This window comes from Phyllostomus discolor, chromosome 1, assembly GCF_004126475.2.
Source record: "Phyllostomus discolor isolate MPI-MPIP mPhyDis1 chromosome 1, mPhyDis1.pri.v3, whole genome shotgun sequence".
Lineage (NCBI taxonomy): Eukaryota > Metazoa > Chordata > Mammalia > Chiroptera > Phyllostomidae > Phyllostomus > Phyllostomus discolor.
This window is the reverse complement of record NC_040903.2, coordinates 107301343-107317156: the sequence shown is the minus strand read 5'-3', so window position 1 is coordinate 107317156 and position 15814 is coordinate 107301343. Positions and strand designations below refer to the sequence as shown.

General features: G+C 41.3%; 1 protein-coding gene across 25 annotated transcripts in view; it reads right to left on the bottom strand.

The window, feature by feature from the left end:
• The window catches only part of PARD3 (par-3 family cell polarity regulator), a 689179-nt gene that overhangs the window by 372613 nt on the left and 300752 nt on the right, over positions 1-15814 (bottom strand). For all 25 annotated transcript variants that reach the window (XM_036017299.1, XM_036017347.1, XM_036017963.1 and 22 more), the window contains exon 5: positions 139-270. In XM_036017299.1, the coding sequence (XP_035873192.1) occupies positions 139-270 (132 nt within the window). The remainder of the gene's footprint in view (positions 1-138; positions 271-15814) is intronic.

Here is a 15814-nt window from a genome sequence, read left to right as displayed (position 1 = left end):
TGACATAGAGCCTGTTACTTACGTAAAGTGTGTTAGAATAATTTACCTTTAATCATGATTGTAATGGAGGGGAAAATTCTGATGTGTGGGTTAGGAAATTATATCAAAGACACGTATAAAAGAATTCATTTATGTTACCTGTTCTTGCTTCTCCAGCCACTTGTCCACCATAGGGTGACTAGCACTCAGAGATGAGCGAGCGTTGTCTCTCTGAAACTGATTAGACCAGTTACTGGTATCCCGGGGGAGACTTCTGTAGTTTTCATCTTTCTATTCAAAAAGAAACGAAGTTTTCTTGTAAAAAAACAGACCTTGCAAATTAATGATGTACCTGGTTTGTCAAAAGTAGCAGAAAAATGATTGAACATATTTAAAATACTTTTAAAAGCTTATACAAAGTAGCTGACTGAGGACATTTCATGTAGATTAGACCTGAGAAATGGAACCATACACCAAGGATAAGGGAGTTGAACGACCTCAGTATCGAAGGCAGCACACATGTGCGCACAGGAGACAAAGCGAGATGCTCTGCACTCCCTCCCCAACCCATCTCCCCGAGCCGGGTACATGCATATGTATTTCCAAGCAAAAGTTTTACTGGCGTTTTCTTCTTATTTCCAATCTTACAATAATATTGTTAGGTATTTTCTATAGTTTAGCAAAAATGTACAAAATAAGGAAGACTAATGAATTTGGCTCCCTGTTTTAGATCTTTGTAGTTTTCTGACTTTGAGCAAGAGATGTAAGATCCTCTGGGCTAGTCCATTACCTAAGCTATTTTATTCGTAAGCAATAATTCAAATATTAAGAAAAAAATTAGTCTATCCCCATACATGATACATAATAGACACATGACTGTTCACCCCAACATGCTTACGACAAGTGATATCTTTACATAAAAACCTTAGTAAATATTTATTTAAAATGTCCTAGAGCAACTACATGCTATTGGATGCTTCTTTTAAATAACAGCCTAAACAACTTTCTTGTCAAGCTGTAAAACTTAACGTTCTAAAAATAAATGAGAAGGCTAGGATAAAAAGGGGAACTCAAACATTTCAATAACTAAATCTAAATAAACATTTCCTACAAGAACAAATGAAAAATGTTAACCTGGCTTCAACTCACTTATATTAATGCCCCACTTCAAGATAAGCAGCAAAACATTCTTCTTAATAACTTTATTAAGGGTAAGCTGTCTGTACATCTTATATACAGGATCAAATCTTATTCTTCATTTATTAAACCATGAGCAGTGAATATAAACATAGAAACAGAAAAGTGTAATACAATAGGCTTGCATTGTATAGGCCTTAGCAAGAGACCAGGATAGTGTTTTTTTTTCCACTCATGAGTTCCATCAGAGAATAAAACTTAAAAATGACTTGAAAGTCTTGGATATATGCTGTGATGTATGAAAAAAATTATATATGTATAGAAAATCTACACATATTTACCAGTATAAACTTTAGCATGGAATGTTTTAAGTTTTTTAATTAACCTACAGAAAATAAACTTTTAAAACTCAATAGTAGAATTAAACAATAGTGGCAAGTACTTTTTACTAGAAAACTGTACATTTCTGGTCAGTGCAGCTGAAGAAACTGTGAGGGGAGATAACCACGAGGGAAGAGAGATGCTGATAAGATTCAGATGCACCTCCAGGCCAGAGATGAGGAACTGACTGTGTTCATGGGAATGTGAAAATAGTAAAATAAACAGAAGATGCAGACAATGTCTAAAGAAAGAGTAAAGCAAATGAAACAACCAAAGCTCATGTATCCCCAAATACTAAGAGCCCCTCCTTAAAATTTGAGCGAGATAACTTAAGAACAAAGCAAAACCATATGTTTCACATGATGGCCCATAAATGTATTGACAAGAAATTCAAGTAAGTCATAAAAAGTGGATAATCTTACTAAAGACAGAACTTTAAGTGTCCATGAACAGAAGAGGGATAGGAAGTGTGGAGAAACACAAGTAGAATTTTTATGTCAAGGGCCTTGGGGCTATCGACCACTGGCTGGAAGGCTGGCGATTCTATTCATTTTCTTCCTCTAAGGTGATTATAACACCAACTTTTTACTTTGGAATAATAAAACACAAAGCATTAAAAATATATTCTGACTTAACAGAAACTGTATTTCAGAGAATCTAAGTGTCAGTAAATTAGGGGAAGATTGTCTTTTCAGAAAAATGACAAGTAGTAATAGTAGAATAATAAATAAAATCACCATTTTCAACTCCTAATGAAATAATTCATTCAGGCAAAGATGATCAATGAATGTTAAAATGTTTAAGTAAAAGGTTAATACTGAACTGGGTGTTTGCATAGTGACAAAATACCACTTGCAAAGAGAAGAATATCACCAACCTCTCACTTTCCTTGGTGTAGAGAATCTAGCATGCTACTGGTACTCCTTGTGATTCCTTTTAGATCTCTGTCAATATTCCTCTTCCCATAAATGGCTCTAATTTTGACTCTGTATAATCTGCTTACTAGTGTCTCCCCAGACAAGCTCAAGAAGTGAACATATCAAAGCCTCCTGCCAAACAACTTTGAGGCACAGGTCACCAACCCTAAATATTTCCTGAATTCATGATCCAAATTTCACAACAGGATGTCCCAAAGATACCTGAAAATCAATAGACTCAAAATGAAACTCATCTATTAATTCTGGTACCCTTATGAGAAATATTCATATTCCTCTTCAATAACTTCCTGCCTCTCTAACCACATAGCTGCAAGGTCTTGGTAATCACTGCTCTTTGTCAAGATTTTTTACTTGGCCATCAGGATCAACTTGTCTTTCTTCTGAAATTGCAACAGCCTTCTACGTGGACACTGGCTCAGCCTTACCTCTCCTACAGTGTTCTATGCCACTGTCTGCAGACGACTTTTCTAAATATATGTTAGATCACATCACACCTGGGACAACCACTATGGGTGACCAGAGGAGACTGCAAACAAGTGTGCTTGGTGTGCCATGTGTCTCTTCACCTCCACTCATCATCTTTCTGAGCCTAGAAAACCCCGAAAACATTTCTTCTGTAAAATAAACATTTTTCAACCCCCATTTCAGAGGCTACTTTCTCTAAGAAGCATTCCCTGATTATCAATAGAACTAATAACGTCATATTCTAATTTTCTATATTCTAATTTTATTTCTAATTATATTTCTAACTTATAACTTAGTTAATTTGTTAAATTACTATTTCTACAATTACAGTGAAACCCAGGAAGAACATCAGCATTCACCTTTGCACTCAAGCACTTGCCTCAGTGGCCAGCGCAAACAGCTTTTCTTGAATATATTTTCCATTTTCACATGGTTTCAGAATACCAACACTTTAAAAGAACACTTCAATGAGTTGTTTAAAAAATTGATAAGGGAATGCCTTAAAAAACATAAACATAAACTTCAGTGAAAATGAAGTAACAGAATTTTTAGATCTACACTAACAGATGTATACCACTGGTGTGTGCCTATTTCAATTGAATGTCTGTGGAAAATGTGATTATCTCCAATGAAGTCTAAAAAGCAGTGTGGAACAGTTTCAGTTACATCAATCAAGGCATGGAATTCATGCAGCAGGCCACCACAGGATAGTCACAGAAATGCAACAGGTGCCCATCGAAAGGTCTGTCCTGGGATTGAACTCCACCTGAAGAACTCTCCAGTTTCATATTCTTAGAATCAATTCTGGGAAGTTGATTGAAAAGAATAATAAAATTGACATTAATTCTCATAACAAAAATGCTTTGCTAATTCAGCATTGATATAGTAAAATCAATAATGAATTCATATATTAATTTATTTGTGACATGTGAAAAGTAAATTGCAATAATCTTCAGTCATTTTCAGGTAAGTGAAGAATGCCTAAAATATATTATTAATCACTATACAAAATATATACTATTTTGTTGATAATATGATACAGGTATTACCAGCCTCTCAGCCATGATCTTACTGACAATTCTACCTGACATTTGGACCAAGTACATACAGAGAGTAAAGTCCTATAAAGCTATGATCCTATATATATGATATGAGTGCATCACTCAACATCATAACTTTAATATCTATGCCTTGATATGCCTAATATCTACTTCACAATACATGGTTTGATATTAACTGTTTCTAACTGAGATGTATACAATATGTTCTGTTTTTAATCTGGAAACATTTATTATAATGTAAATAATTTTTTTAAATGCTAGTCTTCACTATGCCTATGTAAGACTAAGCTACACCTTGCATGAATCAAATTTGAGTCAACTATTTTTAAAAAGTCAAAAGTTGTAGGTTAAATGTATTTACAAAACCTACATTTCACCAACTAAACAACAGAAAACCAAACCAACACATTTTTTGCCATTAATATTTTTAAAACAAGTTGGAGCTGTATTTATAATAAATTGCAGGCTGTGATTTTTAAATCAGTTTCATTCTATGAAAAAATTAACACCTCCAATTTGTATACTGGTAAACTTCAAAGTAAAACAAATCTTTCCCTTTAGACTTATAAAAGTTTCTCAGTAGTACCAATATGCAAAAAATCCTAAAGATTACATTTTTCTAGAAATGTGTCCATTTCACCTAGGTTTTCAAATTTCTTTCATGTAGTTCTTCATAGTAATTTCTTACAATCCTTTGTATTTCTGGAGTGTCAGTTGTAATCTCTCCTCTTTCATTTTTGACTGTGTTTATTTGGGTCCTTTCTCCTTTTCCCTTGATAAATCAGTCTGCTTAAAGGTTTGTCAATTTCGTTTATCTTTCCAAAGAACCAGCTCCTGGATTTAATGATCCTTAGAATTGTGCTTTTAGTCTCTATGTCACTTAATTCTGCTGTGATCTTGGTTATTTCCTTCCTTTTACTTTCTCTGGGCTGTCTTTGTTGTTGTTCCTCGAGTTCTTGTAGACGTAGGGTTAGGATGTTTGCTTGAAATGTTTCTATCTTTTTTAGGTAGGCCTGTATTGCTATGAACTTCCCTCTCAGGACTGTCTTCACTGTGTCCCAATAAATTTTGGGCTGTTGGGTGTTCATTTTCATTTGTTTCCAGAAATTTTGATGTCTTCCTTGATCTCATTCTTAATACATTCATTGTTTAATAGCATGCTATTCAATCTCCATGATTTTGAGTGTTTTTTACTATTTTCCTTGAGGTTGGTTTTTAGTTTTGTGACAAGACATAGCTGAACAGCAGCCATTCCCAGATAAGCAGTTATCTCAAGATCGTACGCTAACCTCCACTTTCTGCTTCTGTATGCCCGCTTTCAGCAGCTACACTCCTTCCCCCTCCTCCTTCTGCCTTTGTAACAAGAATATAAGCAGCCCCAGCCTGAGCTTGGAGCCCAGAATTTGGAATCTGTCTCCCCTGGGTCCGCATGCGTGAATAAAACTCCCCTTCACAAATCCCGAAGCAGTTTGAGTCGTCTTTTCTGCAACATCTTGGTTCCCTGACCGGGAAACAACTCACACAAGCAGGTTGTTGCCTCCACTGAAGGTGGCCTTGGGGCGGCTGGTGGGGCCCGGCAGTGAGAAGGAGGTGCGTGCCCCGGTGATTTCGGGTCCTGGACATCCCAGGCTCCTGGGGCTCAGCCCCTGGACGGCTCTTTGACCCAGGCTGGCGGAGTACAAACTGGTGAGATCTGGGAAGGAGCCAACCTGGCAAGTGCCCCAGGGACCAGTGCCCAAGACCAGGCCCACCCTTGTGGTGGAAGGAGGGACTGATCCCTTAGGCCAGAAGGCCCAGGCAGGGCTCCCACAGTTCGGGTGGGTTGGAACGTGATAAGCTCTGTGTGCTTGTGTGAATGACTGTGTTTGTTGCTCCACAGGTGGAAGCCTATGGAGTGTGAGTGAGCTCTAACCTGAAGTTCCTTGGTCTGTCATACGGCATAACGGCTGGGAGTTTAACCAGAATTCTACCTGGGCAGCCTTAGCCAAGACAGACCCAAGTCCCTCACGAGAGGATAGGCCAGGCAGGCAACCTGAGAGTCCCTTCCCTTGTCTGTCAGCACCGATCAGGAGAATTCATCATGGGGAGGAGGGGGTTCTGCCAAAGTACTATATTGCATGTATGTGGGAAATCGGACAGCAAGCCATGTGGGTGCACCACCATTTTGGGTAAAATGGAGGATGAGCCACATGAGTGCCCCACCGTGGAGGGTGGAGCGTGCATGGTTGTCGTCATCTGAGATGATGGATCATGTGGGAGCCCCTCCATCTCAGAACTGGGCAAGGTGCCAGGCTAAGGGTTCCCTTCAGATGATGGGCTGTGTGCTGCTGCTGTGTGGGCACTGCATCAGTCTGGTTCTCTGTGTAACTGGTTCTGATGGGAATGGCTCTGGTTCTGAAGGACATGAACTGAGGTCCAAGGGTGAGCATCTGACCTATAGGGTGTTTGCAGGGTCTGAGCTTCAGAAAACTGCAAGATGTCCCTAAGAATCTAGGGACTTTTAGTGGAAGGTACCTGCAGTGCCAGGGACTTTTGGCTGCCACATACTGAGTTTAAGTACTGAGTTTAAGTATAGTCCTTCCCAGTTTGGGAAAGGAACCAGGATTAAAAGAGAATGATGGTTAAATCTGGATGAGTAAAATTATGTGTAAAGGATATGAAAGTTTTAAACCTGGAGTAAAGGAAACCTCAACTACTTGTTTTCTGGTTTTATGGGAAAAGAGCAAATTTCTAACATTGGTGGTGTTTCTGATCAGAAACCCTCTGTACTTGAAGACCTGTTTAAGGTCACCTGTAAGACCTAAGAAAGGTCACCTGTAACTGGTTGGGGAGAATGCCTTTGCCACTTGAGACCCAGGAAGGGTCATTTGGGGCTGATGAGTGCTTCAGCCAGAGGCAAAGCAGCATGTCTCTGCCAAGAGACCGGACCTGAAGGAGCATGTCTCTGCGAGGCACCCATGGACGCATAGTGGTGCAAGAGAATGCTTCTACCTGTGTATTATTCTGGAACTCTATATTTTGGATTTCGCTCTGTATCTGCTCTGAAAAGGAAAGTGAGGATTCCAGGGAAGGTTGAAACTTTACACTCTGTAGGAAAGTAAATGAGAAAGTATAAGATATGTAAATGAAGAAGGTCTGTGGGAAACTGTAAAAATAAATGGAAAAGTAAAAGTTTTAGGAAGAAATTATGTGGTGTTAGTAACTGAAGGTATAAGGCATGGAGATGCAATCTTGGTGGATATCAGAAGATGTATGAAAGAAAAAACAGAGGGTTTGTGAATGTTGCAGAATGTCTGGAAGTGAAGGTTTTGAGAAGCCCAGTGGATATCAGGAAGGAAAAGATTTTCCTTTAGGCTTGTATTTTTCTCCCTACCTGATCCCTCCAGAATTTGGCATTCTGAAGGAGTAGAGTGAAAACATAAGGTTTCTTTGCATAAGACCAATAAGACCAGTAGTTAATAGTGGTTTTGTTAACCAAGACTTTGAATGGAATGTCACGCCTGAACGGGGCATGTATGGGTTCTGGCCATTACCAGAAAACCCTGAGGAACTGGGATTGACTTGCAAAGCTAGTGTAAGCCCACGAAAAAAGCCTGGTACCTTGGTTGGTTGTGTGGTTCATAGCAGTCTTTCCAGGTAAGGAACGAAGGTTGCTTTCATAAAAGATGGCCAAAAAGGAACCTGTAGGCACAATGGAAGCCTCTAGGATTTGAGTGACACAACTGGTACAGGCAAAGTCAGATGGCAAATGTGTGGCTCTGTTTCTGTGCCCCGAGGGGCGGACTAGGAAGTCAATCTAAAGGTTCCCTGTGTGAGTTCCAGCAAAGCAGACTTAAAGACCATACGGGATCCAGGCTGCTCTTGGTGTGTTTATGCAAACGAACAGTCAAAATGAAAAGTGGGACTCAAAGTAGTCCCTTTAATAACAGTGAGGGTGACCTTAAGGAGAAAAATTGTGGTTCAAGGAAAATCATAATGCTCAGTATTGGACATCAGATGGCGCAGCTAACTATTTTGAAAGTTTCTTTTCATTTGAAAGTTGAAACTGGTTTTGTAATATCATCAAAGATGTACAATTTATAGATACAGAGGACCTGTCAAATTGCCATTGCTGAATGTCATTGCAGGAAGGACCTTGCAACTGAACATCTTCCCAAAATACAGTCTCACAGGCACAGAGACTGGTTTGGAGACTAGTGTGTGAATTAACCTATGTGTTCTGTTTTCATAGGACGTATGCCTATGACTTCATTACCTGAGTGATTGGTTGCAATATAGGCCCCACTTAAGGAGCCCATTTTTCATCATTGCCCCCTGAAACTCAATGGTTTGGCTGAACTAAGTGGTTGGGTTGGTGAGCAATTCGGGCGGTCTGTGGGCTTCACTTCAGAACTGATTTTCCCTTTTCTGTCTTGATGGCTTGGACAGGAAGGGTTCAGATATCAGAAAGGAGGGAAGTCCTAATATATTCCCCTCAGCCCGAGTGAAGTTTAATGGGCCACAAGAGTTTTGGATAAGTGTAGCATGCTTTGTACACCTTCCTCCAGATAAGCCATTCTTTACTTAAGTTCCTGACTTTGTTGTTTAGTGGTTATGATTTAATTGTGCCTTCCAACTCTTTCCAAATCTGTCATCTCCAGAATATGACCAGGATGCCAACAGTCCAGTAATGCCAGCCTTTGGACACCAAGCATGTGATTTCCTGGTGACAGCCAACTGACCAGGATTCTGTAAGGAAAACAGGGAGTCCTTCCTGGTCAGGGCGGGACTCCCTCTGTGCTGCACGCCCCCTCCCTTTCAAGGTACCCCTGACCCACGGGTAGGTAGGATGATGTCCATGTCCAGCCAGAAGTAGTTACAAGAAGATGAGACCTTCGTCCATTGTCCTTTAAAAGAATTTAAAGTGGGTATAAATCTGAAAGGAGGGATTGTTATAGGGTGCAGCCAAGAGGGGGGACCCTGAATGGGCATTTGGAATGGGGTCCAGAACTCAAGGTGTCCAGGAGATTTTAAAATGTCTTCACCCCTTCCCCCACAGGTGTGAGTTGGGGGAAGGGACACACGGACCAAGAACATGCAGGGCTATTTTGTATAGCAACCACTTTACAGCTAATCCATGGCATAGTCATTTGACATACCTATAGCCTTTGGCTGGTCACTTAGATACGCTGAATAGCTGTGGCCATGCTCTGGGCCAGGGAGATGAAAAAAGACTCCCACCACCCAAGATGTGACTGGGAGGCAGGTCCCCCAAGTTACAGTGCCTGCATGGGAGCTCAGAGAAGACTGGCTCCCTGTGGCATCTTCCAGCCAACACATTTTCGCCTTCAAATGGGAAGACACGCACACTGAGGTCAAGACTCTATTGACCTGGACTAGACTGCCTCAGAGGTTAAAGAACTCTCCAACCTTATTTGGGGAAGCCCTAGCAGGAGACATGAAACCCCTCACTGAGGGGGGCTGGACCTGACAATTCTGCAGTACATGGACAACCTCCTCCTGGCGGCCCCATCACAGGAACGGTGCTGGGAGGGAATGCACATGCTGCTGAAGTGCCTGGCTGAATTATTTTACTGAAGTCAAGCCTAGCCGAGGGTTACAATACCTCCTGGTAGTTGTGTGTACCTTGTCTGGATGGGTTGAGGCTTTCCCCACCAAGATGTAAAAAAGCCGGGAAGTCACCCCAGCCCTCCTGAGAGAGGTCATCCCAAGGTACAGATTGCCTCTAACCACTGGAAGTGACAATGGGCCGTCCTTTGTCTCACAAATCGTCCAAGAAACGGCCAAGCTCCTGAAGATCTCGTGGAAGCTACACACCGCCTATCGACCCCAGAGCTCTGGGAAGGTAGAGCGGATGGACCGGACTCTCAAAGAAACCTTAGCTAAATTTCGCCATGAATCTGGACTGTCCTGGATGGGTTTGCTGCCGCTAGCTTTGCGTAGAGTTAGAAACACCCCTAACCCCTCAGGATATGCTCAATACAAGTTAGTTTTGGGGAGACCTCCCCCAATTCTCAGTATACAAAAGGGGGGGCTCCAGTTGCAAGGTGAATTAGGACAGACAAAATATCTTCACAAGCTAGGGGAAAACATTAGAAAAATAAATGGGGACTGTTTGGGCCAGGGACCCCTACCCTGAGGGGGGCCAGCACACTCCTTTAAACCAGGAAGTTCCATATGGGTAAAAGAATGGAAAAAAACCACTCCAACCCGTGTGGACGAGGCCACACTTGGTATTACTAACCACCCCGACTGCCCTTAAAGTTGCAGGAATCACCCCTTGGAACCACTACAGCCAGGCCAAAGCAGCAGCAGACCCTGAGGACCCAGGAACTAGGCCTGCACCTAGAATACCCACACTGAGGCTCCGGGGGACACCAACCAGTAGAAACGACACCAAGGAATGGACCATTGTTCCGCAGGGTACCTGACTTTGATTGGCACCTTCACAGAAGTATTGGGAATTGGACTAGTGACTGTGGCCCCTGTGGAATGGAATCCCATGGAGCAGATCGCCCTAGGAATAGTTTATCTCTTTTTGGTCTCTGCATTTGGGTTTATTGTATGCTTCACTTGACAAATGTGGCCCCTGTCTCAGCCCCAGCCTGCAAATGTAATACCCCTGGACACAGGATTATGCTCAGTGGTAGAGTAGTCTCTCACTATCTCCCAGGGTCAGCTTTCAGCTCCTCCACTGACATGCCATAGGGTTGCGCTCAGCCACAGCAATCCCCTCTGCACTTGGGGAGGGATGGTATACCAGACTGGAGTGATATCCAGGACCATAGGATACCAGACCTGGAGGTGTCAGGCACATGGGACCCTGCATCCTCTAGACCTTGGTCAAACACCTGGAGGCCACGGTGACTCATAGGGCAGCTGCCAAAGTGTTAGCTCTCCAGCGGTACCAACACCAGTATCAGCAGTTGCAACCCTCCCAGCACCTCAGCTGTATAGCCAGGTATATGGTGATGCTAAAGGGGTAAAAGCACCTTATAGCATCAAAAGGGGGGACTGTGACAGGACATAGCTGAACAGCAGCCATTCCCAGATAAGCAGTTATCTCAAGATCGTACGCTAACCCCCACTTTTTGCTTCTGTATGCCCGCTTTCAGCAGCTGCACTCCTTCCCCCTCCTCCTTCTGCCTTTGTAACAAGAATATAAGCAGCCCCAGCCTGAGCTCGGAGTCCAGAATTTGGAATCTGTCTCCTCTGGGTCCGCATGCATGAATAAAACTCCCCTTCGCAAACCCCGAAGCAGTTTGAGTCATCTTTTCTGTAACAGTTTCAGGCCCTTGTAGTCTGAGAAAATGCTTGATATGATTTCAGTTTTCTTGAATTTGTTGAGGCTTGTTTTGTGTCCTACCATGTGGTCTATCTTCGAAAATGTACCATGTGCATTTGACCAATTTTTCCCCCTAACTTTATTCCTCCACCTTTGAGGCTGACCCACTCAGCTTTGCTGCTAGATGGGAAACTTTTCCTCTTACCAGAAAAAAACAGATGTTCCTGCCTTGAGCAGGAATTTTTCTTATCATCTAAAAATATACTGCCACATCATCAGGGGCCAAAAGTTACCAAGGCTGAGAAACGCATATTAATTCACTTCTCCCTGGTAACAGTACCCTGGGTGTGGAGTAAATTTCTTCCACTGATAGAAAAGTAACTGTCCTCTCACCTCCTAACATCCCCCAAGCCAATTGCAATTCAATAAAATCACACAGAACCCACCAATGCCTTGGGAGAGAAGCTTATTCCTGGCATGCTAAGCTGCAACTCCAAGGCTTTTCTCTCCAAAACTCCTATTTATCTGATAGTCAGATTTCTTGGCAAGCTCACACTCCTACATTGCAGAGATACATTTAGAATATTTCATGAACATTACAGGAGTAATTCATATTTCTATGTTAACATAAGAAATCCAGCTATGCTTTCACTTTGTTTCAATGCAAAAATTCCAAACACATTTTTTAACAAAATCATTAGGTGTGTGCCATTAGGTGCCATATTCTAAAATACAAAATATTCAATGCATATGAATTTCACTTTTACCCTTCTATGCATACTATACTTTCAAATATTCCAATGAGGTTTTCAGTTTTTAAATTCACTGTATGTTTCAATCTTCAATTGTAGCCAAAGAGAATCCCCCAAAAAACCAAAAATACATTTTCAGGATGTGTAACCGAAATTATGAGTCTAAAGTGAAATTAGTAACTATGGCTCATTTTAATTACATGAAGCTTGCTAAAGTCATCTGTAATCATATTGCTGATAGAAGCAGCAGACCCATTCCCCTCTCTGGGGCCAGAGTTTTGTACCTCCTGATGGCTAAACCAGAGCATGAATTTGGAAGCAATGCCAAGGCAAAGGCTTAGAAGAAGGTAACAGCCATTAATGTTTTGTAAATAGGACTATTGTCAATGTACTTTCCTGAACTTCAAATCACCCATTAAATAATAATTGAGAACAAGAGGGAGAGAGACAGAAACTGAGAGACAGAGATGAGGAGGAGGGATGAGAAATCAACTCCCACAAAACAAAACAGGTTTGATAACCAAGTTGCAAACAAAGGCAGAGTTTGACAGTTCCTATTCTTTAACCCAGTGCCTATGGAGACATTTTTTAAAAAATAAACAAACACACAGGATTCTACTCCAAACACAGTATTTATCATCACTTATCCTACACACATGGCTATTTTGATGTAATGACCTAAAAAGCATTATTTAAAATCCATGGTGGCCAATGTGCTACATGTAATTCCTGATGTTACTGATCTGAGAGCATGCAATTTCCACATTGGCTGTAACTCCTGTTTGTAAATAAGTATAAATACTGGCACACGTATGCATCTCACTTTCCTTCTTCATATTTGCTTTACTCCACTTTTTTAAAATATATTTTATTGATTATGCTATTACAGTTGTCCCATTACAACCCCCTTCATTCCCCTCCACCCTGCATACCCTCTCCCACCTACATTCTCCCCCTTTAGTTCATGTCCATGTGTCATAAGTTCTTTAGCTTCTATATTTCCCATACTATACTTGCCCTCCCCCTGTCTATTTTCTACCTACCATCTATGCTACTTATTCTCCGAAACTTTTTCCCCTCTCTCCTCCTCCCACTCCCCTGTTGCTAACCCTCCACATGATCTCCATTTCTGTGGCTCTGTTCCTGTTTTAGTTCTTTGCTTAGTTTGTTTTTGTTTAAGGTGTGGTTGTTAATAATTGTGATTTTGCTGTCATTTTACTATACATGTTTTTTATCTTCTTTTTCTTAGATAAGTCCATTTAACATTTCATATAATAAGGGCTTGGTGATGAACTCCTTTAACTTGGCCTTATCTGGGAAGCACTTTATCTGCCCTTCCATTCTAAATGAAAGCTTTGCTGGACAGAGCAATCTTGGATGTAGGTCGTTGCCTTTCATGACTTGGAATACTTCTTTCCAGCCCCTTCTTGCCTGCAAGGTCTCTTTGGAGAAATCAGCTAACAGTCTGATGGGAACCCCTTTGTAGGTTACTGTCCCCTTATTTCTTGCTGCTTCTAGGATTCTCTCCTTCATTTTAATCTTGGGTAATGTAATTATGATGTGCCTTGGTGTATTCTTCCTTCGGTCCAACTTCTTTGGGACTCTCTGAGCTTCTTGGACTTCCTGGAAGTCTATTTCCTTTGCCACATTGGGGAAGTTCTCTTTTATTATTTGTAACTTTTCCACTTGTTGCTCTTCCTCTTCCCCTTCTGATACCCCTATAATTCCGATGTTGGAATGTTTAAAGATGTCCTGGAGGTTCCTGAGCCTCTCCTCATTTTTTTTTAATTCTTGTTGCTTCATTCTTTTCTGTTTGGTTGTTTCTTTCTTCCTTCTGGTCCACTCCATTGATCTGAGTCCCAGTTTTCTTCCCATCAGTGTTGGTTCCCTGTGCATTTTCCTTCATTTCACTTAGCATAGCCTTCATCTTTTCATCTAATTTGTGACCAAATTCAACCAATTCTGTGAGCATCCCAATCACCAGTGCTTTGAACTATGTGTCTGATAGGTTGGCTATCTCTTGGTCACTTAGTTGTATTTGCTGTGGAGGTTTGATATGTTCTTCCATTTGGGCCATTTTTTTTTGTCTTGCCTGTTACGTATGAGGGGTGGAGACTTAGGTGTTCACCAGGGCAGGGCAACCCAGTAGCTGGGTTGTGATGCTGTATGTGGGGGTGGGGTCCAAGAGGGAACAATGGTGCTTGCTTCACTCTCTGTTGGACTTCAGTCCGTTTCACCACTTCCCCCAAGCAAACTGGGCCTTTCTGGTGCTATTTCTCATGTGGGTGGGCTTGTGTACATTCTAGGACCCTGTGGGTCTCTCCAACAAACTCTCCTGTGAGGCTGGGAGTCTCTCCCTGAACCTCAACCCCCACAGGTGTCTTTAATCAGTACCTCAAGGCTCTATTTCCCAGAGCTGGGGTCCTGGGTTTTGCACATTGCTCCATAATCACTGTCTTGATGGGTCTGCTGGTTGCCTCCCCACACCCAGGGTCTGCCAGCAGCCGCCTGAGTGCCCAGGGTCTGCCCGCTGTGGTCTTGTGTGCCTAGGATGCCTTACATACCCGGTCCCACCAGTCTTTGTGCCACGATCCCTCTCTGCCCAGCTGCCTGACCCCACCCCTCCTACTGGTCTGGATGAACGTGTCTATTTTAACTCCTTGGTTGTTGGACTTCCATACAGTTAATTTTCTGTCAGTTCTGGTTGTTATTCTGTTTCTAAATTGTTGTTGTCCCTATCTTGGTTGTGTGAGTAGGCACAGTGTGTCTACCCATGCCTCCATCTTGGCTGTAAGTCCCACTTTCTCAATCATTATTAATGAAAAAGGTGGAAGAGACAAAGGAAAGAGTGTGTATTTATAAAATTTATTCATACTCCTTTTTCTAAAGATTTTATTTATTTTTAGACAGAGGGGAAGGGAGGGAGGGAGGGAGGAAGGGAAGAATCAATGTGTGGCTGCCTGTTGCATACCCCCTACTGGGGACCTGGCCCACAACCCAGGCCTGTGTCCTGACTTGGAATCAAACTGGCAACCCCTTGGCTCTCCAGCTGACACTCAATCCACTGAGTCACACCAGCCAGGGCTATTCATACTTCTGAGCAAAACTAAAACAAGACAAAGAGAAAATTCTAACATCCAGACATTTTTATCAAAACAATATTTTGTCTAATAGTAACCTATATATCATTAGTGATATAGTTTACTAAAGTATGACAGAATTTGCAATGAGACACCAATTACACCCACTTTTTTTAATTTTTAAAAAACTGTAACTTTTTAAAATTTTTTAGATGAAAGTGTAAAATCCTGATATTGTGAATGCCAAAACATTTATTATAGTACCTCTGTATCTCAAATTTCATAAAAAATAAATACTTTATTTTTAAATCTCTATTTTAATCTTCTTTATAAAGTGAAGTTTTGAGCGGAAATTAGTAGCAAAAATTAAAAATAAATTACCCAATTTTTCTTTTTATTAATATACAAAATCTCCTACCAAGTACACCAACTTTTGTTGTTTGGGTTTTTTTTTTTCCTTTGAAATGGGCACATAGTTCTTAAAACTCATTCTGGACTGAAAAATCTGAACTAATGTCTTTTCCAGTCTTTATGATATATGCTCAATATCTTCCAGATCACAGAGCTGTAATAGATCAGTGGAAAATTCACAAATGTTTAATATGCTAGAAAAAATTCATGTTTACTCTCTCTAATACAGAGGTACATGTTTGAGAACTATGATTAATTGTGCAAATAAGTTTCCTGTCACACAGCAAATCTTTCAGGTTGATATGCTGACAAAACCAGAAGCGTA